We start from the raw sequence: 25303 nt of genomic DNA, 5'->3' as shown, positions 1-25303 counted from the left end.
AGATTTCCCTCACAGCATCCCAAGGACCCCAAGTGGCAGGTGCACGGAGGCGGGGGCCCTGCTGCCTGGGTCTGATCCCATCTCTGGTGAATCCTGTTCTCTCCCCATGCCTCTTTGTTTGCCATGCTGGAAACTTCCTTGGGATCCCCTTGCCTGATCCGGTGCTGGGGGGCGCTGTGCTGCAGGCAGCAGGGTGGGTGGGCTCAGTAGAGGGCTCTCTCTCCTTTGCAGTCAGTGCTGGCCGCTCTCCCCACATAATCAGTATTGGCCCATATGGGGGCTTAGGGGTCTGGAACTGGCTTGGGTCAAAGGCCTAGTTGATGGCAGTAGTCAACATCTTCCAGCTCAGTTCCCCAGCCCAGCACTGCTTGTGTCCCAGTGGAGTTTAGAGACCCTGAAAGAGAAAGAGAGGAGAAATACGGGGAATAGGAAAGGTGAGGGGGATGGGGGTACATGGGGTCCCTGGCAAGAAGGGAATGGGGGACCCTGGCATGGGGGGGAGAATGGGGGATTCTGGTATGGGAATAGGGGGCAAACAGAGTCCCAGGGAAGAGGGATGGGGTGGTGGGAAATGCAGTGAGTTCCTGATATAGAGGAGGATGGGTGCGTGGTGCCCAGGGAGCTTTGGGGATGGAGGGATTTGAGAAGCCTTATTGCGCTACACAGTGTCTGACCCTTTAGTATTAGCTGAGATCTAAAGCCCAGCTCCTGAATCATTAACCCCGGCATCAGGGGCACATCCCCACACAGTTCCCCCATTAAATCCCAGACTTCCCTACACTTTTACACACATCCCCAAACACCCCCTTTGGGCTGAATCCCTAGAGGGGCTATTCCAGTAGGGGGAAGTTGTTGGCGGGGGTTAGTTTATATGGAGTGTAGCTCCCCATCCCATTCCAGTGGTTCCCTACCAATCCATGCCCCATAGAATTAAAAGTGTTGTTTACATAGGACCTACAGGAAGTAGGGCCCAGTACAACTGGCATGGGGAGGGAGGGTGCTATTGCAAAGGAATGGATTTGGGGGATTGCAAGCCTGGGCTGGATATGGAGGTGGGGGCAATAGGAACCCACTTCTTCCCTTGCTGCTCTTTACATGATCCCAGCCCTCAGGAAGTTGAAAGTGAAGGCTGTATCCTCTCTGGCAGCTGGCCAAGCTGTCTTATGCAATGATCATGTTAAATATCTGACACTCTGCGGGGTGGGTTGGGGCGGAGCTGGGATGTGGACAGGAGTCCTCTGGGGGTCTCGGTAGGAGGCACTCTCCCCTCTCAGGCAGTGGTGACCCCAATATCCCCGCACCGTGTTGGGGGCGCTGTGCAAGCTCAATAGGGGGGCACGTTCCCCACGCAGTCAGTGTTGGCCCCAATGCCCCAGTTTGGCACTAGAGGGTGCTGTGCTGCAGGGATGAGAGCTGTAGTCTCATTGGAGCACCAGATGGTTTGTTATTGTAGGGTCTCTCTCCAGGCCCCACCTCTGGAAGGAGGTGGGGGAGGGGGAAGCCTTTCTGGAGGCTGGTACTTCTGTGATGCGCTTCCAGTCAATGTTCCTGAGCTAATAACGCTGCAAAACCTTCCCTCTGTTCCGGGGCGGCTGTCCCTTTAAGAAGTTGCCCCTCCCTAGGGAGGAAGAGGATATTTCTTCTCTCCCCCCCCCGCTCCTCCGCCAATCTCTTAAAGGGCCTGTCGCTCAGTCCTCGCAGTCTCTTAAAGGGCCAGCGCCCCACCCACCCCCATTCTCTGCCCCCTCCCTTTTCTTAAAGTGGCAGCACCCCCTCCGGAGGGGTTGGGGGCGGTGGCTGTTTCTTTAAGGCTCTCTTCGGCCAGCCCCACCCCCGCGCCTGTGCCCGCCCCTCCCGCAGCCCTTGCAGGAGAGGCCGAAGTAGCTAGGCTGGGTGTCCCGGGGCGCTGGGTGCAGCCATGGCCGGGGCGCGCCCGGGGGTCCACGCGCTGCAACTGGAGCCGCTGCGGGTCCCCGAGACCCTGATCCGGGGCAGCAAGTTCATCAAATGGGACGAGGTGAGTCGGGGGAGAAAGACACCCTCGCCTGTCCCAGGAGAGTCCTGTCCTGTCCCTTCCCGGGAGATCCCTGCACCCGCCCTCCAGGCCGGGAGACCCTTGCAGCCGGGGATTTCCCCCGGAGAGACCGCCCCCCAGCCCGGGAAACTACCTGCACCTGATTCCCCCCCCCCCCCCGCGGGAGATAGCCACACACACCACCCACGTCCCTCCCTCCACCTCTTGCTCCTGACCAGGGAGAGAGGTTTCCCACAGCCCCTGTATTCCTCCCAGCATCCCTCTGGAGAGTTCCCCTAGGCACTTCCCTCTCTGGAGGACAGATCTCCCCCTATGTACCTAGATCCCCCTGCACTCCCTTCCCCTGAAGAGGAGAGCCCCCATGCACCTCCTGTCTCCTTCCTGGGAAGTCCCCTGCGAGGAGGGAGATCCTCAACATCACTCCCACCAGGAGAAAGCCCCTCAATATCCTGAGGACCCCATATAGCAGCCTGGCAGTAGTGAGGGACATAGAGTGGGAGGAAATTATACTGGGGAGACATTTTGGGGGAGACACTCCCATCCTCCCCAGCCCCCAACGCAGCTGGTCTTTCTTGCCTCCCTCCTGCATCCCCTTTGGGGACAGTGCATTGCCATGTACCCCAGATCTACAGAGGGATTCCTCTGTGCCCCTTGTTTAGCTTCCTAATGCCCTGCTCAGGCATCCCAGACTCTGCCCTGTGCCCCCCAAAAGCCTCACTCAGCTACCCAAAATTGCCATACCTGCCCTCTGAAGCCCCCCTGCATTGTACTCCAAACTATCCAGTCGGCTTGCAAGGAAAGGACTCTGTTGAGCCCCCCCAAACTTCCTATCACTGCTGCCCCCTGGACCTTCAGATTTCTCTGCTTGACCCCTACGGACAGCCCCACCATTCACTCCCAGCACATACCCCCACACTTTGTACACCAGTTCCTTCCTGCATCCCTCCAGAGGGGGTCCACCGAGCCCCTGCATCCTAGGAAAGGGGAGGAATTTTGGGGAAGACCCCAGGCATGGGTGTAGTTTGATTTCTAATTTTGGGGGAAACTTCAGTTAGGCCAATGGGACTGCATGTGTGGGGGAGAATTTTGTGCCTGTCCTGAGGCTTGCAGTTTGGGGGGACAACACCCACCTGCTCCCTGACCCCAGGGCAGTGATAGGATCTCACTGGCTCCTCCTCCCCACACCAGCTAGATTCGCAATCTCAGGCCCAGCAATTCCCCAGTGGCTTGGAGCTCAGCCCCCAAAACCAAAGAAGGAAGTGGGAGGTGGAAAAGAGAGGACCCCATCAGGGGATAAAGATGTGGGGGGTAAGAGACCCCCATCTAGTGAGGCATAGAAACAGTCCTGACTATCCCTCCATCCTGACCCTCCTCCCTTTGCTATCCCAGCCCTGGGCTCCACCCAGCTCTGCAGGAGCCCCTCAGTCCTGACCTGTAGTCATCCCCCCACGGGTTGGTTTGATTGAGTTGAGCACTGCTTTGGAACCCTTAGTGACGGCAGCAAAGGGTCCCAGACACCTGGGTTCACATCTCCATGTGCATCTGTCCTCGTTATTGGGAGGTGGAAGAACAGCAGAGGTTATGCAGTTGAAGGTTAACCTCCCCTGCCTTGAGCACCCCACCCCGTAGCAGGGTGTCCCATTCACCCCTGACATCCTGGGGTGCCCAGCTCACACTGTAATTGGGTGTTGCCAGGGCAGATTCGGATGGTGTGAAGGAGGCTGAGAGCTGGCCTTATCCAAGCCCCCCCCACGCACACACGTGGGCTTAGTACTGAGGTGCAGCCGCCTCTGGGCTGGGACATGGCAGCAGGTTAGAAGCCCTTAGAGCCAGGACTGAGAAACCCCTTTTCCCTGGAGGACCAGATTTAGGGATGGAGGTGGGGAGGTGTCTCCTGATCCCAGCCCTCTTGTTCTCTGACTCCCCCTCCCCCAGCACTGGCATCCCCCCTTCTTTTTCGCTCTGGGATGTGAAATCCTAACTGTGTTTGCGCAGCTCAGAGAAACAAGCTCCTAGGTCCTTGGCCAAGCACTGCTCCACCCCCCAGCCACTTCCCGACTAGCTGTGAGTGTGGCCAGGCCAAGTCCACAAGGTGCCTCCCAGGGCTCCTCCCTCCCAGTGCCCCAGCTCTGCTGGTACCCCTCAGCCCCGATTCTCATCCCCCTGCAATCCCAGCCCTGGGCTCCCCCACCAAGCTTTGCTGGTGCCCCTGACCCGCAGCCCCTGCTCTCTCAGATGTGCAGCTGTGTCAGATCATGCCTTGTAAGTTCAAAGCTAGGCAGGTGCCAGGCAGTGCCGGGGACGGGTGGTACTAGGAAGGCTGGGGGGTTGGGCACTCCCTTTGCACCACTCTGGGGCAAAGTCCTGGGGCATGAGCAGCTTTGTGATACTGTTTTATTGCAGCTGAATCTGGGGTCTAAGGTCTTTCCCTTGTGAACAGGTGCTGTCTGAGCCCCCATCCCCTCAGCAAATGCTCCCGGCTGCATCCTCCGCTGGGAGGGGCCGGGCTGGAGCAGCTGGGAGCTCCCCCCACAGCCACCTCCTGCCCTGCTTCCTACAGTGCCCCCTGCTGGATGATTTTGGCCTGGAGTAGCCAAGAGCTCCCATTGTGTCCCAGTCTCTCTCTAGTCTGTTTTGGCTCTTGACTCCCCCTCCCCCGACTCTCTGCATTTAAGCCAGCAGCACAGAGGGGCCATTGACCAAGAAGCACATCAGGTCTCCATTGATTTCCTACCCCCCTTCACACTTGAACAATGCACTGCCTAGGGGGAATCCTGGCTCCTGGGGAGCCAGGATGGGAGCCAAGGGGCCTCTCCAAGCGAGAGGAGTTAATAACACCCACCATGTCCTCCCAGTGTCTGATCCCTGGGGTAGGGCTATAAGATGCTCTCATGTGGGGGAGGGAGACCTAGTTAGGTCTGGGGGAGTGCCCTGCCTTGCTGGGGGAGGGGTGACCTGGGATAGGTAGTGCTCTCTGCTTAGGATGCATTCACAGCTCCATATGGGGGGTGCCTGGGCTTGGAGAGGCCCTCACTGTGGATTGCCACCAGCACTGCAGGTCCTGGACCCCCAGACCAGGGTTCACCCACCCCCTGCTCATGGCTAATTTCCCCCCTCCCCCCCACACACTCTAGAACTCCCAGGCCAGGGCTCCCCCACCCTCTGCCCATGGCTAATTCCCCCCCACTAGAGCTTCCAGGCCAGGGCTCCCCTGTCCCCTCACCCGGCTGATAATCCCCATGTGCCCACCCCTGCCAGAAATACCTGCATGTAATAAGATCTGGGACTCCACAGAGCTGAGGGGCACTAAGCATCCGGAGGGATAGGCATGTGCAGGAAAGTCACCAGAGTAAGCTTTGGCCTCAAACCAGCCAAACTACATGGGGGGCAGTGGGTAGGGATTGAGGGGCATCAGCAGAGCTGGGGCCAGGGAATGGGGGAACCAAGGCCTGGGATAGCAGGGGGCTGTGAGTTGGGATTGAGGTGCACTGGCAGAGCTGGGGGGTGGATAGAGCCCAGGCCTGGGGTAGTTGGGGGCCATGGGTTGGGGTTGAGGGGCACCGGCAGAGCTATTTGGGGGAGGGAAGAGCCCAGGGCTGGGCTGGCAGGGTGGGTGCGGGTCAGGATCAGGAACAGAGCCAGTTGCACTGACACTCCTTCCTCTCTCTGCCCCCAGGAGCCAACAACCCAGACCCTGGTGACGCTGCGGGTTGACCCCTTGGGATTCTTCCTCTACTGGAACGCACCCCACATGGTAGGGCCCTGGCAGCACTTGTATCGCATGGCCTGAGCTGAGGCTGGTTTCTGCCTCCTCCCCCCCGCCCCCCCCACGTCCTCATCGAGCCCTGCTGAGATGACAGAGCCCGGAAACACATGGCACTTTCCCTGCCCTTATCGAGGTCAGCCAGGGAGCAAGACGGGAAAGGCCCCATGGCCGGAAACGTCTGTCAGCCATCCCCCACTTCTTCCCAGCCAGTCCTTCCTATGGCGCCCCCTGCTGACAGAGGCCAGCACTGGATGGGAGCACCCCCCACAGCTGGTGGTCCCACCCCATACCCCACAGTGCCCCCTGCTGGGACACGCTGGGGTTGCAATATCCAAGAGTTCAGCCAGCTTGCTGCTGCTCTCCTGGAGCTGGCCTAGGAGGCTGGGTCACTTGCTCACCAGGCCTGTTTAGCAGGAATTTGCTGGGGTGGTGCCAAGGGGCGGTCACCTGCCTGCCCCCTCCCTCGCCAGGTTCAGTTTGGGGGTGAGCCCTCCTTCCCCCAGTCTTGTCTCCCCAGCGTGCCCCACCCCCACACTCTGATTTATGGTGTTGATACATTCTTAGAAGGGGGTGGTACTTGCGGAGGGGGGGAGGGAGGCAGAGGGTTGGGGGTAGTGGGATGGGGTGGGGGAGAGAGTAGAGGTGGGAAGGGCAGAACTGGGGGGTGCTGAGTGGTGGGAGAGTCTAATTTGATTCAGTCTGCATTCCAGGTTCCCCCCCACCCTGGCCCTTCACTCTTGCTGCTCTCCGGCCCCTGTGTTGAATTACGTTGGTTTCCCAAGGGCTGGTTTCCCAAGGGCGGCTAGTTTTGAGACACCTCCTGGTGGCTGGCTGGGGGGTGGGGGGGGCTGCAGTACGTCCCCTCTGAAGGGACTGTGTGGAAATTCTTGTACTTCTCTCAGCTACAAAGGGTGGGCAGGTTCCAAGCTTTGCTGTAGTTTCTCCCCCCCACCCCGCACGCACGCCATGGGAGGGGATGTGGGGGAGAGCGTTTCTGGCTTGGCCCCTCTCCCTCTCTGCCCTTTCCCATGACCCTCCAGCACAGCCACCCAGGCCTCACACAGGAAATGCCCCCCCACTGCCGCCCGCACACCCCAAGGGGTGGGGCTGTCTCCCTCCTCCAGGCCCCAGATGGTCCGTCTCCTAAGCTTTCCTTACTCCTGGATCCACATAGCCCCCTAGCCTGTGTCATCCCCCCATTTTCTGTCCTAGTGTCCCTGCCCTCCTGTGCCGAGGGTGCGTACAGGATCGTGGAGGGAGGAGGAGATGCAGCAGGGATTCCCCCAGCAGCAGTTCCTTGGCAGCTGCTTTACATGTGGCTGGGATTGGTGCCCAGAGCCTGGACCGTTAGGCAGGAACTCCTCCCCACCCCACCTCTGGCACTGCTCCAGCTCTAAGGGGCATCTCCCCCCACCCCCCTTTTTGTCCCTGGCAGGAAGTTGACATCTTGGACATCAGCTCCATTCGAGACACGCGGACTGGGCGCTATGCCAGAATTCCAAAGGTGAGGGAGAGGCTCTGCCAGGACCTGCTGAGAGTGGGGGTGAAGAGACCGTACAATCACAAACTGGTGCCTGTAGCCCACCCTCCTCACATGCAGGGAGATGCCCTACGACAACAAAAGAGAGGGGATGGAGGGAGACTCTTCAATAATAAACTGGTGCATGCCGCCCCCTGCAAGGGAGACCCTACAATAAGGAACCTTGTCCTCCATTCCAGCTTCCCCATGGCCAGTGTGGGTTGGCTGGGGAGCCGAGTGATCCCTACCAAGCTCCACCCCCTCCCTCTTTAGGTTCCGGCCCCACCCTGAGCCCCAGTTAGGGAGCATCTGCAAATTCCTTCTCATGGGAAGAGAGCTTCCAGGACGGAGCTGGGAGAGTGAGGGGCAGGGTTAGGTCTAACACTCCCCTCACTTCTGTGGGGGAGCCATGCCTGATGTGGGAGAGGAATAGGGTGCCTGGGAGATCCTACCATAATGCACTGGGGGCCTAATCCTGGCCTGCGCTGGGAGACCTTACAAAACACAGCGGGGGCACGGCAGGGGAGCCGGGCACTGGCTCATGATCCCAGAGATGGCCTGGAGTGGGGGGTGGTTTTAACCCTGATTGGCTGAGCTGCCCAGTGCTGCTCCTCATAGGGGGCGGGGGGGGGGTGATGTTACAGCACTCTCTGCTGGCAGGCAGAGCATTACTGGCTCACACCATCCCCCTCAACCTATGGCAGGACCCCAAGTTGCGGGAGATGCTGGGATTGGGGGGCTCAGAGCCGCGGCCTGAGGAGAACCTGCTGACTGTGGTGCATGGCCCGGACCTTGTCAACATCAGCTTCCTGAACTTCATGGCAGTCCAGGAGGACGTGGCCAAGGTGGGTGCGTGGTGGGTGAGTGGCAGCTGGCAGGGGACCAAGGTTGGCAATAGCGAGGGGGAATGAATGGGGAGTGTTGCCAACTGTGGCGTGGGGGATGTTGGAGTGGGGGCTGACAGGGGTGGGTGGAAAAGGAGATACTGGGAATGGGGGGGCAGTTGAGTGCCTGGGGGAATGGAGGGAGATGTGGGTGAGGAGGGGGACTGGCCAGTGAGGGAAGATGAGTGGGGAGTAAGCAACGAGGCATGGGGGGGGCAGGACACGGGGGACAGTACGGGGTAGGGGGGAATGGAGGGGAGTCCATGGGGGAGGGGGTTGGCCTTGGAGACCGAGCAGGGTAATCAGCAATGTGTGAGAGATCCTGGAAATGGAGAAGGGTAGGGTAGTGGATGGCTGGGGGTTGTTGAGACTGGAGGGTGCGTCTCAGATGGGGTCAGGGCAGGGTGGTGCCTAGAAACTGTCCCATGGGAGTGCACCCTGTTGGCTCACTGATGGGTGGGGGAGAGGGCATCCTTGACACAGGGAGGAAGGGGGCAGCAGCCCTACAGTCTCTCATCTCTTTTCCCCCACACTGTTCCTTCCAGGTCTGGACTGAGGAGCTGTTCAAACTGGCTATGAACATTCTGGCCCAAAATGCGTCTCGCAACACCTTCCTGCAGAAAACGTACGTCTTCGCATTGGGCAAGGGGTCCCTATATAAATAGCTTGTGTGCCCTACTCTAGAGGTGGCTGCATCCCAGTACCAGGAAGGGGATTCCCATACGCAGCCCCAGAAGCATGTGCATCCCAACACTGGGCAAGGGATCTCTGTATAAACAGCTCGTGCACCCCACCCCAGAGCTGACTATGGTGAGTGGTGTCTGGCCAGGCTTTGCTGCTCTGTAACCTCTGTCTTGTTTCCATCCCTCAGCTACACCCGGCTCAAACTCCAGGTGAACCAGGAGAGCCGGATCCCAGTGAAGAAGTAAGTTTCCCGCCCTACCTCCTGCTCCCTTTACTGTAGTAGGGAGCAGCCAGGGCCCCACCAGGCCCATGGGTGTTGTTTCCAAACTCCCTGACTGAAGATGAGCTCTGCTGGTGCCCCTCAGTCCCGACTCACAGCCCCACTCCAACTACTGCTCTGCTGGTGCCCCTCAATCCTGACCCACAGCACCCCCCCCAAACACAACTTGAGCGCTGCTGGTGTCCCTCAGTCCCACCCCACAGCCTGCCCCTCCAACCCTTGCTCTGCTGGTGCCCCTTAGTCCGAACCGCAGGATTCCCGCTCTCCTGTCTCCCCAGCATCCTGAAGATGTTCTCGGCCGATAAGAAGCGTGTGGAGACAGCTCTGGAGTCCTGTGGCCTTAACTTCAATCGGGTACGTCCCTCCCCACCAGCCACCCGCCCCAGCTGCCTTGTGTCCCCCAGTGACTGACGTGCACCCTTGTTATTCCCCTCAGAGCGAGTCAATCAAGCCAGACGAGTTCACCCTGGAGATCTTTGAGCGCTTCCTGAACAAGCTCTGTCTGCGGCCTGACATTGACAAAATCCTGCTGGAGATGTGAGTGCCAGCCCCCCGGGGGTGCTGCTGGGAGGGTGGGCCCGTGTCTGGGGCATGACCTTGGGGCTGCAGCAGAGGGTCCACTGTCAGGAGCAGGGGGAAGTCTGGGAATCGGGGGCAGGGTGGAACCTGCTGAGGGTATCTGGAGAGGGTTCATTGTCTGGCGGGGTGGCACTGGGGATGTTGCAGGGGGTGGGGTTATGTGTGTTTGTGGGGTGAAGAAGGAAGGGTCCCAGCCACCAGGGAGGTTGGAGGAGGGGGGTTCAGCAGCTAACTGGGATGGCAGTGATCTGCCAAATGGGGGGTGCTGTGGGGGTGAGGTTGCCTGTGGAGGGTGTTGCCTGGTGGGTAACATCTCTGCCTCCCACAGTGGGGCGAAGGGGAAACCCTACCTGAGCCTGGATCAGCTGATGGATTTCATCAACCAGCGGCAGCGGGACCCACGGCTGAATGAGGTGCTATACCCCCCCCTTAGCTGTGCCCAGGTGCGCCAGCTGATCGACAAGTACGAGCCCAACCGCCAGTTCCTGGAGCGTGGTGAGCCCCGCGGGGGCGGGGGCGGGGAGAGCTAGTGGGGAGTGGCAGGGTTGGCGGGGAACCCTGGCACAGAGCTGAGGGAGACTGGGGAGGGGAATGGCAGTAGGGGGGTGGGAAGGACTGGGCACCCTGCTGTGGGCTGGTCATCCTCACTAACCTCCTGCCCCCCAGACCAGATGTCCATGGAGGGGTTCGGGCGCTACCTCGGGGGGGAGGAGAACAGCATCGTCCCCCCTGAAAAGCTGGACCTGAGCGACGACATGAGCCAGCCACTGAGCAGCTACTTCATCAACTCCTCCCACAACACCTACCTCACAGGTACGCGCCCCCCCCCCCAAAGCACTCCCCATTGACCCCTCCCACAACACCTACCTCACAGGTACGCCCCCCCCCAAAGCACTCCCCATCGACTCCTCCCACAACACCTACCTCACAGGTACGCCCCCCCCCAAAGCACTCCCCATCGACTCCTCCCACAACACCTACCTCACAGGTACGGCCTCCGCCCCCCCCAAAGCACTCCCCATCGACTCCTCCCACAACACCTACCTCACAGGTACGCCCCCTCCCCAAAGCACTCCCCATCGACTCCTCCCACAACACCTACCTCACAGGTACGCCCCCCCCCAAAGCACTCCCCATTGACCCCTCCCACAACACCTACCTCACAGGTACGCCCCCCCCCCCAAAGCACTCCCCATTGACCCCTCCCACAACACCTACCTCACAGGTACGGCCTCCGCCCCCCCCAAAGCACTCCCCATCGACTCCTCCCACAACACCTACCTCATGGGTACCCCCCCCCAAAGCACTCCCCATTGACTCCTCCCACAACACCTACCTCACAGGTACGCCCCCCCCCAAAGCACTCCCCATCGACCCCTCCCACACCACCTACCTCACAGGTACGGCCTCCGCCCCCCCCAAAGCACTCCCCATCGACCCCTCCCACACCACCTACCTCACAGGTACCCCCCCCCAAAGCACTCCCCATTGACTCCTCCCACAACACCTACCTCACAGGTACGCCCCCCCCCCAAAGCACTCCCCATTGACCCCTCCCACAACACCTACCTCACAGGTATGGCCTCCGCCCCCCCCCAAAGCACTCCCCATCGACTCCTCCCACAACACCTACCTCACAGGTACGCCCCCCCCCCCAAGCACTCCCCATCGACTCCTCCCACAACACCTACCTCACAGGTACGCGCCCCCCCCAAAGCACTCCCCATTGACCCCTCCCACAACACCTACCTCACAGGTACGGCCTCCGCCCCCAAAACCACTTCCCATCGACCCCTCCCACAACACCTACCTCACAGGTACGCCCCCCCCCAAAGCACTTCCCATCGACCCCTCCCACAACACCTACCTCACAGGTACGCCCCCCCCCCAAAGCACTCCCCATTGACTCCTCCCACAACACCTACCTCACAGGTACGCCCCCCCCCCCCAAAGCACTTCCCATCGACCCCTCCCACAACACCTACCTCACAGGTACGCCCCCCCCAAAGCACTCCCCATTGACTCCTCCCACAACACCTACCTCACAGGTACCCCCCCCCCAAAACCACTTCCCATCGACCCCTCCCACAACACCTACCTCACAGGTACGCCCCCCCCCCAAAGCACTCCCCATTGACTCCTCCCACAACACCTACCTCACAGGTATGCCCCCCCCCCAAAAAAAACCACTCCCCAGCGACTCCTCCCACAACACCTACCTCACAGGTACGGCCTCCGCCCCCAAAACCACTTCCCATCGACTCCTCCCACAACACCTACCTCACAGGTACGCCCCCCCCCAAAAAAAAACCACTCCCCATCGACCCCTCCCACAACACCTACCTCACAGGTACGGCCTACCCCCTCTCCCCCCAAACCACTCCCCATCGACCCCTCCCACAACACCTACCTCACAGGTACGGCCTACCCCCTATCCCCCCAAACCACTCCCCATCGACCCCTCCCCCAATACCTACCTCACAGGTACGGCCTCCCCCCCCCCAAACCACTTTCCATCGACCCCTCCCACAACACCTACCTCACAGGTACGGGGCCCCCAGACTTCCCTCCATCGACCCCTCCTTCACAGGTACGGGCAACCCCCATCAACCCCTCCCTCACAGATAGGGGTGTGGGTCCCCGAACCACCCCTCCATCAACTCCTCCCACAAAACCTACCTCACAGGTGCGGGGGGGCCCAAACTGCCCCCCCATCAACCCCTTCCACAACACCTACCTTGCAGGTATTGGGGAGGCTATCCCTTAGCACGCTCTGAGCTCTGCAACTGCCAAGATGGTCTGGGGGACCCCCGGCGTCCCTAGGGATGGCCCTAGCACATCCCCCCTCATAGACCCCTGTTCCTCCTCCCTGTGGTGGTAGTTGGCGGGGGAGGGGGGACAAGCATGCGAGGTGGGTGTGCACGTGGAAGGGTCTGGGGGTTGGGGATCAATGGGTTTGTGTTTGTGTTGTTTGGGTGGGGTCAGGGCTGTGTGCTGGGGGGTCTGTATATATGGACAGGGCGGGGATCTGTAAATTGAGTATGGGGTTTGCAGGGTCAGGACTGTGCGCTGAGGGTCCGTATGGGCGGGCTGGGGGTCTGTGAGTTGAGTATGAGGGTTGGGTGGGGGTCTGTGGCATGGGTGGGTTTACGGGGTCAGGGCTGTGTGCCGGGGGTCTGTATGTATGGGCGGGGGTCTGTGCGTTTGGAGTCTGGGAGGGTCAGGGCGTCCATGGGGTGCTGATGGCTGACACCTGTCCCTCCCTGCCCCAGCGGGCCAGCTGACGGGGAACTCCTCGGTGGAGATGTATCGCCAGGTGCTGCTGAGTGGCTGCCGCTGCATCGAACTTGACTGCTGGAAGGGGCGGCCCCAGGACGAAGAGCCCTTCATCACGCACGGCTTCACCATGACAACCGAGATCCCTTTCAAGGTGCTGACTGACGCACCCCTGGGACCCTCCCCTGCTCCCAGAGTTGTGGGGCTGGAGGGGCCACAAGAGGCCACCAAGTCCGGCCCCTTGTGCTGAAGCAGGACCAATAAACATCGACCCTCCCTGGCAGGAGTTTGCCCAACCGGTTCTTAAATACCTCCAGTGAAGGGGAGTCCAACCTCCCTGGGAGGCCTGTCCCAGAGCTGAGGTACCCTTAGAGTCCGACAGTTCTGTCTCGCATCTGGCCTAAATGTCCCTTGCTGCAGATCAAGTCCATTAGGGTCCTGCCTTCAGGGGTGATAGAGAACAATTGATCCCCATTCTCTTTATAGCAGCCCTTAACATATTGGAAGACTGTTAGCAGGTCCCCTCAGTCTTCTTTTCTCATGACTAAACAAGCCCAGTGTTTTTAACCTTTCCTCCTAGGTCAGGGTTTCTAAACCTTTTAGCATTCTTGTTGCTCACCTCTGGACTCTCCAATTTGTCCACATCTTTCCTGAAGTGTGATGCCCAGAACCGGACAACTGGACACAGTACTGCAGCTGAGGCTTCCCCAGTGCTGAGTAGAGTAGGGCGGTTACCTCCCATGTCATACATACGACATACCTGTTAATACCCCCTCCCCCCAAATTATATTAGCCTTTGTCACAATAGCATCATGTTGTTGACTCATTCGAATTGTGATTCACTATCAGCCCCAGCTCCGTCTCAGCTATACAATCATCTAGCCAGGTCTTCCCCATTTTGTAATTGTACATCTGATTTTAGTTTCCTAAGTGCAATACTCTGCACTTGTCTTTATTGAATTTCATCTCATTGATTTCAGACCTCTTCTCTAATTTGGCAAGGTCGTTCTGATTTCGAAGCCTGCCCTACAAAGTGCTTGCAATCCCTCCCAGCTTGGGGTCATCCGCACATGTTATGAGCACACTCTCCACTCTACTATCCAAGTCATTACTGAAAATGTGGAATGGTACTGGACCCAGGACTGACCCTTGGGCGAGCTGTGGGACCCCACTGGATACTACTTTCCTCTTTCTCCGCCCCCTCCCCGGTTTGACAGCAAACCATTGATAACTGTCCTTTGAGTAGGGCCTTTCATCCAGTTTGGAACCCCTCTGATAGTAATATAATCGAGACCACGTCTCCCTAATTTGCTTATGACAGCTTCACCAGGATTGTGACAATTCCATTAAGATACTAGGCCCCCCCCCCCCCAGTCCTGAGCTCCTGACCCATGGTCCCCTGATGTTCCGGTTCTGGACTCCCCCAGGTCTGCTGGTGCACTAAGTCCCAACCAGCAGCCCCTTGTTATGCCAGCCCTGACTCTGATCTCCCCCGGCTCTAGGAGGTGATTGAGGCCATTGCTGAAAGCGCTTTCAAGACCTCCCCGTTCCCTGTCATCCTGTCCTTTGAAAACCATGTTGATTCGTGAGTAATCCCCATGGCCCCCCACCAGTATTCCCATCCTGCTCCCTGGGGCATGTCCTGCTGGGAGAGGCTGGGGCTCCATAGTTCTAATGGCCCCTTCACTCTGCCCTCAGGGCCAAGCAGCAGGCAAAGATGGCCGAGTACTGCCGCAGCATCTTTGGCGATGCACTACTGATCGATCCCCTGGAGAAATACCCGGTGAGGTGGCTGAAGTGGGGGGCAAGGAAGGGGGTATCAGGCATGGGGGCAAGAAAGATGCATATCTAGGCATGGGGGTGAGGTACCAGGGGGAGAGGAGGAGGAGAGGTATCCAGGAATGGGGGATGGGGGGCAAGGAAGGGGGTATCAGGCATGGGGGCAAGAAAGAGGCATATCTAGGCATGGGGGTGAGGTACCAGGGGGAGAGGAGGAGGAGAGGTATCCAGGAATGGGGGATAGGGGGCAAGTGTATCAAGAAGCTGGAGGTCAGGGTTGTGGGTATTCGGGAGAGTGTGGGGAAGTGGGGGGAGGATTGGGGGGTGGATAAATGGGTCATGAATATCTGGGCATGGAGGAGCAGACAGGGTGTCTGGAGGAGGGAGTTGGGTCAGTGGAGTCTGGGGGGAGAGAATGGAGGTGTCCATAGGGTCTCCATCCCCCATGGCTGACTGGCCTTGTTCTAACCCTTGTCCCCCCCAGCTGCAACCAGGCGTGGTGCTGCCCAGCCCCCAGGAGCTGATGGGCCGCATCCTGGTGAAGAATAAGAAGCGGCGGCAGCGGCGGGCAAGCAAGGGCCCCGAGGGGAGCAGCATCCGCAAGCGCCTGCTGGAGTCCACCGTGAGCGATGCGGGGCCAGGCCTTGTGGATTTGCCCTCGCCCCCGCCGGGTACGTACCACTCCCCAGCCAGTGCGCCCCACCCCGCACAGGGTATGTAACCTGGATCTCCCGTACCCCTCCCCAGCCAGTGCGCCCCACCCCGCACAGGGTATGTAACCTGGATCTCCCGTACCCCTCCCCAGCCAGTGCGCCCCACCCCCCACAGGGTATGTAACCTGGATATCCCCCCCCCCCCCCCCGGCCAGTGCCACCCTCCCACAGGGTGTGTACCCTGGATCTAAGTTCCCTCTAAGTTGTGTGGCTGCACAGCTGCCTATTAAGCACCTCTCCCCAAGCCCCAGACCTGCCATGGCGCCCGTCCACCGGCCCCAGCCCAGCCCAGCCCAGCCCCGGACCTGCTGCCGTTGGGGGACAGGAGCCCTTCGTCTGGACCTGCTGCGGACGGGGGACAGGTGTCTCTCCCCTTCAGCCCAGATACTGCTGCGGGGAGAGAGAGCTGTGGGGGGAGTCTTCTATCCCCACTGTATCCCGGGGGAGCCCCACCCCAGAGCCCGCACACCCAGCCAGAACCCTCACTTCCCCCACACCCCAACCCTCTGCCCCAGCTCTGAGCCCCCTCCCACACTCTGAACTGCTTGGCTGCACCACATGAATTTTGTTATATGCACCAGTATGGAGGTGATATGTCACACATCATCTCCATATTGGTGCACATAACAAAATTCATTCCGCACATGGATGTAAAAAATGAGGGAGAGAGAAAAGACTGTCCTGGATCTGCCTCCACCGGGTACGTACCCCTCCTCAGCCAGTGCGCCCCACCCCTGACAGGGTATGTACCTTGGATCCGCCCCCCATTGGGTACATACCCCAAATCCGCCCTGGCTCCCATGGGGTATGTACCCCTTCCCAGCTAGTGCCAGCCTCGGCCAGGTACTTACCCACTGGATCTGCGCTCACTGCCCCCATGTCCAGTGCCACCCTCATTCTCCCTCCTGCCAAGCACCCTGGGCTTTGTACTTCCTTTCCCCACCAACCTCAGGGACACCTTGGGCGTAGACAAGCCTGGCCCCCATCACAGCTGATGAGAGAGGAATCAGGCAGTGCTTCCCTTCCAGGCTCTGGCCACGATCTCCCCTCTCCCTGCAACCATGCAGCATGTTCCCCGCCCATGGAGCTTTCCCCTTGTGGGTGGGGCAGGAATACGATACCCCCCATGGGTGCTGTGGGCCTGCCGTGGGGTCTGCACAGCAAAACATCCCTTCTAGATGTGGGGTCTGCCCTCCATTTCCTGTGTCACTGGGGAGCTGGGGGACAAGGTGCCCCCCCTCCACTCTGTGGTGCTCACACCCCTCCCCCTCCAGGCTCCCCTTATGTCGAGCAGCACAAGGGGGCCACCCCTCCGGTCATTGCCAATGGGGAGGAGAAGGCGCCACCGGAGAGACTGGCCAAGCTGGCAGAGCCCCGTAAATCCATTGGTGAGTGGGGAGGGAGGGAGGGAGGCATGTCCCATCACTAACATCCCCTCCCACCACATCAGAGCCCAGGGGGGTGTTGAGAGAAAGGGTCTGAGCGACGGGGCGCCTGTGTATGGAAGGGGACTGTAGTGGGGTTTGGGGCTAGGGCATTGGAGTGACAATCCCATGCAAGGCAATGTGGGGAGGCTGGGGGGCAGCGAGGTTGGGTCTCCCTGGTGGGGGGCAGGGGGTGGAGTGACTCTTGGGGGGGTTAAGGGTGAGTGTGTCTGATGGTCTGGGATCTCTAACGCTTCTCTCCCCCACCCCACCCCCAGACCGGGAAGCTGACAGCGAAGAGGAGGAGGAGGAAGAGCAGCCAGATCCCAAGAAGCCCACAACAGATGAGGTAAAGGGGGGCCATGGGGCTCCATTTCCAGGGGTTGCCCTGAGGGGGGGATCTCCCCTCCTGGCCCCTGCTTTGTAACATGGGTGGGGGGTTACTAGGTGGGGGTGACTAGGATGTGAGCAGCACTGAAATGGCAGATGTGGGTGGTCGATAGCCAGGTGTGCCTGCCCAGCCCCTGAACCTTTGCAGAGAGGACTTTACTTCTTGGGAAAGTGGCCTTGGGACCTGCAAGTTGGCTGCCCTGACCCTTCACCCCCACCCCGCACAGGGCACGGCCAGCAGTGAGGTGAATGCCACCGAAGAGATGTCCACACTGGTGAATTACATTGAACCCGTCAAATTCAAATCCTTCCAGGCCGCCAGCAGTGAGTGTGGGGGGCTGTCTGGGGGGGCAGAGAGGTGCGGGGCGCTGAGATCTGAGAGCCTGGGGGGTAGGAGCTCTTTTTATGCAGTGGGCTTGGTTGGGGGCAGAATGCTTGGGGAGTTATGTGGGGATAGGATTTGAGCGGCAAGGGGAGCGAGAGTGGAGGAGTGGGCAGGGATATCTGTGAGGATGGATGGGGTGTGATGGTCTAGGGGGAGGGGAATTTGAGGAGGGCTATCTGGTGGGGCTGTGGGGGAGGCAGGGCTGTCTGGGTGGGCTCAGTGGAGGGATGGGTGTTGCTGACCATGGAGGTGTGGCTGGGGGCTGATGCTGCTGGAAGGGGTTTCTCCACAGGGGGGCACTAATGCACTCGCCTTACCGCCCATAGAGCGGGACAAGTCCTTCGAGATGTCGTCCTTCGTGGAGACCAAGGGGCTGGAGCAGCTCACCAAGAGCCCCATGGAATTTGTCGAGTATCCTGCCGGGGGCAGTACTGGGGAGCAGGGAGCTGTGGTGGGGGTGTCGGGGAAGGCAGAGGTAGATTTGGTGGGGGGGGCAGGGAGCGGTGGGGGGATAGTGGGGCAGGCAGGAAAAGGGAAGGTTGGTTCATAGGAGATGTTGAGCTGCAGGGTAGGAGCAGGTGCTCCTGGGGGGGCTGTTGGCCACTGTCTCCCACTACTACCTTGACACCCCGCCATGCGCCCAGATACAACAAGAAGCAGCTAAGCCGCATCTACCCCAAGGGCACACGGGTCGACTCCTCCAATTACATGCCCCAGCTTTTCTGGAACGCTGGCTGCCAGATGGTGGCACTCAACTTCCAGTCCCTCGGTGAGGATCCCCCTCAGTCATGACCCGTAGCCCCCAGCTATCCCGCAGCTCTGCCAGTGCCTCTCAATCCCTGGTGCAGGGGGACCCCAGTGCGATTGGAGTCCCTGGGAGTCGTTACTGTGTCATGTTCCCTCAGCACCTCTCTCTTAGTGCCATTAATTTGGCACCCCCTCCCCCACTGAGGCTGTGCCAGTGTGTCGGGGTGGGGGTGAATGAGGAGTTCCCCATCCCAACTCTCTAGGGCTCCCCACAGTCTTTCAGTGCCCTGCCCCTAATCTCCACCTCCTCATGAGGGTCCTGTTACGCTCCAGACCTGCCAATGCAGCTGAACCTGGGCATGTTTGAGTACAACCGGCGCAGTGGGTACCTGCTGAAGCCCGAGTTCATGCGGCGTGAGGACAAGCCCTTTGACCCCTTCACTGAGAACATCGTGGATGGCATTGTGGCCAACATGGTCAAGGTCAAGGTGAGAGCTGGGGAGCTGATGCCAACCCATCCTGGTGGGCATGACGGGGGGATGGGGTGTATTGTGGGCACATGGGTGTGTGGGGCATGGGGGCAAGTGGGGCTGGAGCTTGTTGGGGGCACGTGGGCGTGTCAGCTGGGATCAGAGGTATGTGGGCGGTCACTAGTGACTCTGACCCCTTCTCTCTCTCCCTCTTCCACCCCCCCTCCCACAGATAATTTCGGGGCAGTTCTTGTCAGACAAGCGGGTGGGCATCTACGTGGAAGTAGACATGTTCGGTCTCCCCGTCGACACCAAGCGCAAGTTCCGGACGCGCCCGTCCCAGGGGAACTCCTTCAACCCCGTCTGGGATGAGGAGCCCTTCGTTTTCCCCAAGGTAAGGCTGCTGGAGCAGCAGTGGGAAGAGATGGGGGCAGCTGATAACACTGGGTGGGCAGGGCCGGAAGTGTGTCCAGCCTCTGCCCCAGCCCAGGTGTGGGTGATCTCCCTTCCTGTGGGTCCCAGGGGCAGCATCTAACACCTGCTTTGCTCCCCCAGGTGGTGCTGCCCACGCTGGCGTCCCTGCGCATTGCTGTCTTTGAGGAGGGGGGTAAATTTGTCGGGCACCGGATCCTGCCTGTCTCAGCCATCCGGTCTGGTAAGCGGAGCCGCCTGAGGTCCCTGCCCCCATCCCACCTGTCGCCAAGGCAATGGGGGGATGGGGGACGTGCTGGTTACCCCACAACCTCCCCCCATGAGCGCTAGACCTGGTCCCATCAAGCATTACTCTAGGCCTGTCACTGAGGCAATGGGGAAGGGATTTGTGAGATGTGAATTACCCAGAACCCCCTGCAGTGGTCCCCATCATGCACTTTTCCCAGTGCAAGCAGGGTGCAGGAGGTGCTGCGTTCCCCTGCTGTGCCCCATGATGCATTGCTCTTGCCCCCTACAGTTATTTCTGCCCCTACCCCCACCCTACCCCCAGTTCTGTCAGCTCTCCCCTCCTTAGGACCCTGTGGGCAGCCTTGTCCCCGTACCCTGTGGATGGTGATCTTGTCATGGGGTACTCCCTACCCAGCCCCCAACAATGGGGTGGCACAGTTCCCCCATAAACCCCAGGTGCTCCCCCCCATTTGGTCTGGTCTGACCCCTCCTCCCCCCCGTCTCTGTGACCTCCCGACCAGGGTACCACTACATCTGCCTGCGCAGTGAGAGCAACCAGCCTCTGAGCCTGCCCGCCCTGCTGGTCTACACAGAAGCCAATGACTATATCCCAGATGACCACCAGGGTATGGGGGACAGATGGGAGGGTGTTCTGCTGTGGGGCTGGCTGGAGGGGAGCTGGGGCTGATGAGGTGTCTCTGGAAGAGGGTGTCTATTTGGAGGGATGAAGGAGTGTGGCCTGGGATGTGGTGGGGGCGAGAGGGTAAACGGGGGGGGCTGTGGTGGGGACTTGGGTGGGAATTTCCCTCCCATGCATCTTTCAGCCTCCTATTTCTACCTCTTAGACTATGCAGAGGCCCTGATCAACCCCATTAAACACGTCAGCCTCATGGACCAGCGGGCAAAACAGCTGGTGGCACTGATTGGAGACAGTGAAGTGAGTGGGGGATGGGGGCCAATGGATCTGGGAGAGAGAGGGTGTGTGCAGTAGTGGCTCTGAGGGAGAAGCGGAATGGGGTAGCAGATGGGGGGTGCTTAGGGCTAGTTGGGGGGCAGTGGATCTGAGTCTGAGGATAATGGGGTACTGGTGAGGGGCGGGATCTCACTCCGTCTAGAGGTGTGGCTTGGTGGGGGCTCTAGGAAGGAGTCAACAAGCGTTTTGGTGGGCGGTGGATCTTGAGGACAGGTTGAGGGGAGCCCTCTGTCTCCCTCACTGAACCCATCCTCGAACCCCTCTCTTCCCCAGGAGAATTCAGAGAAGCCGCGGGAAACGTCTGGGAAGCAGCGAGCTGATGTGGTGGCCGAGCCCCCCACGGATTCCCGACAGCCGCCCACTGTCCTGCTGCCCCCTGCCGGCAGCCCTAGTGTCGCCAGCCCAGGCAAGGGGGATCCCTGAGTCCTGTCCCCATTGGAGGGCCGGGGTTATAAGCTGGGGGAGGCACCCTCTGCTGGGTAGGGCTTTCCTTTAATGTGGGGGAGGGAGCGTCCCCTATAAAGGGAGGGGTTCTCATAGGCTGCATGAGGATGGGGGGTTCTCCTGTGATGGGGAGTACAGAGTCATGGTGCAATGGAGCCAATCCCTGTGGCATGTGTGGGGTGCATAATGGGAGAGACCCCTGAGATCCAGTCCAGTCTTCAGAACTGTAGCCCTTTGTGGGGGCTGAAAGAGATTGGGATGAGTTTTCTCCTCATGCCTCCCCCTAACCACTGCCTCCTCCTCCCTGCAGGGCAAAGGGATGACCTCATTGCTAGCGTCCTCGCAGGTAAGGACTGCGCCCAAGCATGGGACACTGCCTCCCACTGACCCCACATCCCTCCGCTTGGGGGTGGTGGGAGGAGGCAGCTTTGTTGTTACCAGCCCCCTGTGCCCCTCCCCAGAGGCAGCTGCATCTCAGCACTGGCTTCCTGTGTATGCAGGGATTGGGGGATGCTGAGACCCTCCTTCCCTCACTCTGTTCCAGAGGTGGCTCCCCAGTCCCTGGAGGAGCTGCGGCAGCAAAAGGGCTACATCAAGCTGCTGAAGAAGCAGTACCGGGAGCTGAAGGAGCTACGCAAGAAGCACATGAAGAACATCTCCAGCCTCAACAAGAAGCAGAGCACCCAGGCTCACCAGCTGCACAGCGACAGCCTCCGGCGCCGCTCCCAAGTGGAACGGAGCCTGCGCCGTGGGCACCAGGAGTGAGTGGCTCCTCATGGCTCTGCTGGTGCCCTTCAGTCCTGACCTTCAGCCCTTACTACTGCCTCTCCCACAACCCCCTGTTATTCCAGCCCTAGGATTGCCCCCCGCAACTCTGCCCCTCAGTCCCCATCCGCAGCCCCCATTATCCCAGCTCTGCTGGTGCCCCTCAGTCCGACCCACAGCACCCACCGTGCTGACAGTCTCTGTCCCTTGCAGTGCCAACGGCTCACTGGAGGCACTGGAGCAGGACGTGTCTCGGCAGAAGCTGGAGCTGCAGGAGGGGCAGCTGCGGGGACTGCTGCAGCTGCGGGAAACCCAGCACCAGGTGGAGAGAGCCCGCAAAAAGGAGCACCTGCAACAGGTACCTAGGAGGACGGGCAGAGGAGCATCAGAATAAGGGGCAGCTGAAACAGGTGCCCTTCCGGAGGAGGGCACAGGGCAGCTCCCAAAGATCCCCTGCAACCGCGGGGGAACTACACATGGGTATCTGAGGAAGGGGCTCTGGAGCTGGGAGGGGAGGGGATGGGGGCGTGGAATGCAAGGGCAGCACTTTGGTGGGGGGCAGCGCAGGATTGCTAGCTGGGAGGAGAGTTTGGGGGAAGGGAGGGTGCCAGGGTCACGGATCTAACAGCAAATGCCCTGACACTGCTCGTGTCTGTCCCCACCCGACCTCCCACCCACAAGGCCCAGCAGCGGCTGCGGGAAATTGCCCAGGACTGCCAGGCTGCCCAGCTGAAGAGAGTCAAGGAGACCAGTGAGAGGTGGGTGCTGGGGGTGGGGGCAGGTGATGGCAGTTTCCCCAGGACACTGCTCCCCACAAGTCTGATAGATCTGTGCCCCTCCCCAGGGAGAAGAAGGAGCTGCAGAAAATCCTGGACCGCAAGCGGCACAACAGCATCACAGAGGCCAAATCCCGGGAGAAGCAGAAGAAAGATGTGTGAGTGGCAGGGGCAGGTGGGAGCTAGCGGCGTTGGGCTAGTGTGGACAGGAGGGGAGTGAGCTGCTGGGGGGGGGAAGGGGTTAGTGGGGGGCAGGGGCTAGGGGTGGAACAGGGAAGGAGGGAGCTAGCAGGGGTGGGGCCAGTGCTGGGGGAGGTCACATGTCTTGCCACTCCTGGGGCTGGGGCTGGGCTAGGGCTTTGGACCGCAGTGCACATGGGGGCAGTGGGGACGGGAGGCAATATGAATCCTGGGTCAGGGATCCCTGTGTCACTGGGGGATAGATGGGGCATACAGATCCCTGTGCTGGGAGGGCAGGGGGTATGTCCCAGCCAGTTCTGAGCGTGGTCAGGCTGGAGTTGACCCTTTGTGGGAAGGGGCTGTCCTGCTTGATGGTCTGTCTCTTCCTCCCCCATATCCCTGCAGGGAGCTGACCGAGATTAACAGGAGACACATCAACGAATCAGTGAATTCCATCCGCAGGGTGAGTGCCCCCCACGTTGCCTCGCTCTGCCTCCCACATTGACCATTCCGGGGGGAGAGAACAGCCAGCTGCCCCACTTGTGCTTCCGCAGACACATGGGATCCCTGTAAGATCTGGGCATTAGTGGGGGCAGCTCTCCTGCTAGTCCTGCCCCTCATTCGTTCCTCGGGCACTGACAGGCTCGCAGCACCCCTTTCCCTTGGTCTGCTCCCCCAGAAACGCTCTCTTGCCCCCTCTCTGCAGCTGGAGGAAGCCCAGAAGCGGCGCCAGGAGAAGCTTGTGGCAGGGCACCAGGAAATCCTACAGCAAATTGAAGAGGAGGAGCCCAGGGTGAGTGTGGAGGGGGTGGGACTGGTCATGCCAGGGGGTGTCTCCCATGGGCCCAGTTGCCCTAGCAGGGGAAACCCTGCGGGAGTGAGTGCCACAGGTGGGGGGCTGGTGCTGTTCTAGGGTCATCCCCCGGAGAGCCCTGGGTGCCTGCAGTGTGGGCCCATCATGCAGTGTAGAGGAGAGATTGTGCAGCTTCAGGCCCTAGTACAGTCGGGGGGGGGGTCTTTCCCACGGTGTCCCCCACCAACCCCCCTCTCCCCTCCCCTGCAGCTGGTGGAGGAGTTGCAGCGGGAGTGCGAGCTGGAGGCGCAGGCACTGCCCCAGGAGATCCGCTGCTTCCTCCAAGCTGAGCTGGAGGTGGGGGAGAGAAATGGGCACCCCCGGGCTGCCCCTCAGGAAGAGGAGGATGAGAGCACTGTGCTGTGAAGCAGCCGGGGGCCTGGCCCGGAGCTCCTGCTGCGGAGAACACCATGCTGGTTGACACGGCCTCCCCAGCCACTCCACGAGGGAGACCACTGCTGAGTCGTGGGGTCGCCCTGGCGCCTCCACATCCTCTGCAACCAGCATGTGCTGTGGGGGGAGAGGGAGGTGGCACTGTGCCCCCTCCGTGCACTGGGCCAGTGGGGCACACAGTTTCTGCTTTTGGCATGTTCTAAGAGGTGGGGGTGCAGGGGTGGGGGCTACATGGGGTGGGGCCACTGCAAATACACTAAGACACACACTTTTTTATACATTTTTACTTTTTTAATCAGCAACCCCCACCTTGATGCCTCTGGAGAGGCTGCCCCACAGATTATTCAGGGGGCTTGATGCTGCCAGGGGGCTGCCTCATTGTGAAGTGGGGGCTGTTCCCTGCCCTGACAACCCCCACCCAAAGATGAGATTGTGGGGGGGTAACCTGTTGTGCCCCCCCCCATGACCTGGGGCTGATCCTTGGGGGAACCTCAGAGCAGGATAAAAAGGGTTATTTTTATATAAAATCTTTTTTAATCCTATTTTTTACTGATTTGTATCTTTGTAGTTTTTTTGTGGGGTGGGGGGGGCAGCTGGGTGTGACACTACCTCCTTCCCCAGGGACAGATGTAACATAAGAGCCTTTTATTCTTCTACAGATTATTTTGTATTGGGGGAGTGGATAGGGGGTAAAATGCCCCTGACTAACTTTTTTCCTGGCTGTCTGTAATGTGGAATTTCAATAAATCTGCCTGCAGGGAGTGACTAGCCTCTTCTCTGGTGGGGGGAGTCCTGCCCACAGAGCAGCTCCCCCTGTGAACCCAAGGTGCAGTGTACCTGCTGTGGGCTGGGCTAAATCCCCCCCCACACACACAGCCCAGCAATGGGGGCGGGGGACCTGGGAAGGTTCTGTGGGTGGGAGGAGGTGTCATCCCCCTACACAGCTGCTGCTCTGCGACTCCCAGCTGGCACTTGGGAGTTTGAGAGGAGGGTCCCTCCCTGTTCAACTCCCCCACCCCCTTCACCAGGTTCACAGCCCACTGTAGTGCAGAGGTAAACACTGGTGCCTGGGTTGTCCCCCCAGCTAAGGGGCATGTCCCCGCTGGGCCAGCCCGTAGAGCTCTGCCAAAGGCCAAGGAATGTTGGTGCCTGTTGAAGCCAAAAGAAATGGCCCTCAGACCTGGTGAAGTGGCGGGAAAGGCCCCGTATCCCATCCCATGCTCCCCCAGCCAGTCCCCCCTGCCCTGAAGCACAAAGACACAACACTTTTAGTACAAAGTTTTATGTTTCTCTTTTTTTTTTTTTTTTCCCAAACAAATGAAAGATGC

At 59.9% G+C, this 25303-nt stretch overlaps 1 protein-coding gene across 1 annotated transcript; it reads left to right on the top strand.

Annotated features, from left to right (window-relative positions):
• The first annotated feature begins 1835 nt into the window (after positions 1–1835).
• Positions 1836–25298, top strand: PLCB3 (phospholipase C beta 3). The gene is made up of 33 exons (XM_084632882.1): positions 1836–2017; positions 5712–5789; positions 7237–7305; positions 8025–8165; positions 8750–8829; positions 9076–9129; positions 9447–9522; positions 9605–9705; positions 10076–10242; positions 10414–10560; positions 13020–13177; positions 14526–14608; positions 14722–14806; positions 15287–15473; positions 16790–16903; positions 17218–17288; positions 17557–17653; positions 18041–18125; positions 18359–18483; positions 18795–18949; positions 19164–19325; positions 19487–19586; positions 20113–20217; positions 20437–20528; positions 20838–20970; positions 21319–21354; positions 21553–21769; positions 21987–22131; positions 22455–22531; positions 22618–22707; positions 23135–23192; positions 23436–23522; positions 23793–25298. Exons 1-33 carry the CDS (start codon positions 1919–1921, stop codon positions 23946–23948), a joined length of 3630 nt encoding a protein of 1209 aa, XP_084489008.1. The 5' UTR covers positions 1836–1918; the 3' UTR covers positions 23949–25298.
• Positions 25299–25303: the final 5 nt, after the last annotated feature.

This window comes from Lepidochelys olivacea (genome assembly GCF_965140295.1).
Source record: "Lepidochelys olivacea isolate rLepOli2 genome assembly, chromosome: 7".
NCBI lineage: Eukaryota > Metazoa > Chordata > Testudines > Cheloniidae > Lepidochelys > Lepidochelys olivacea.
The sequence above is the reverse complement of the archived record's forward strand: the minus strand, read 5'-3'. Positions and strand labels throughout refer to the sequence as shown.

Bases quoted from the DNA above. Each gene is read 5' to 3' on its own strand.
- PLCB3 (XM_084632882.1), top strand. From the start codon at position 1,919: ATGGCCGGGGCGCGCCCGGGGGTCCACGCGCTGCAACTGGAGCCGCTG. The intron at 7,306-8,024 runs GTGAGGGAGAGG...AACCTATGGCAG, and splicing joins GCTATGCCAGAATTCCAAAG to GACCCCAAGTTGCGGGAGAT. The intron at 8,830-9,075 runs GTACGTCTTCGC...TCCATCCCTCAG, and splicing joins AACACCTTCCTGCAGAAAAC to CTACACCCGGCTCAAACTCC.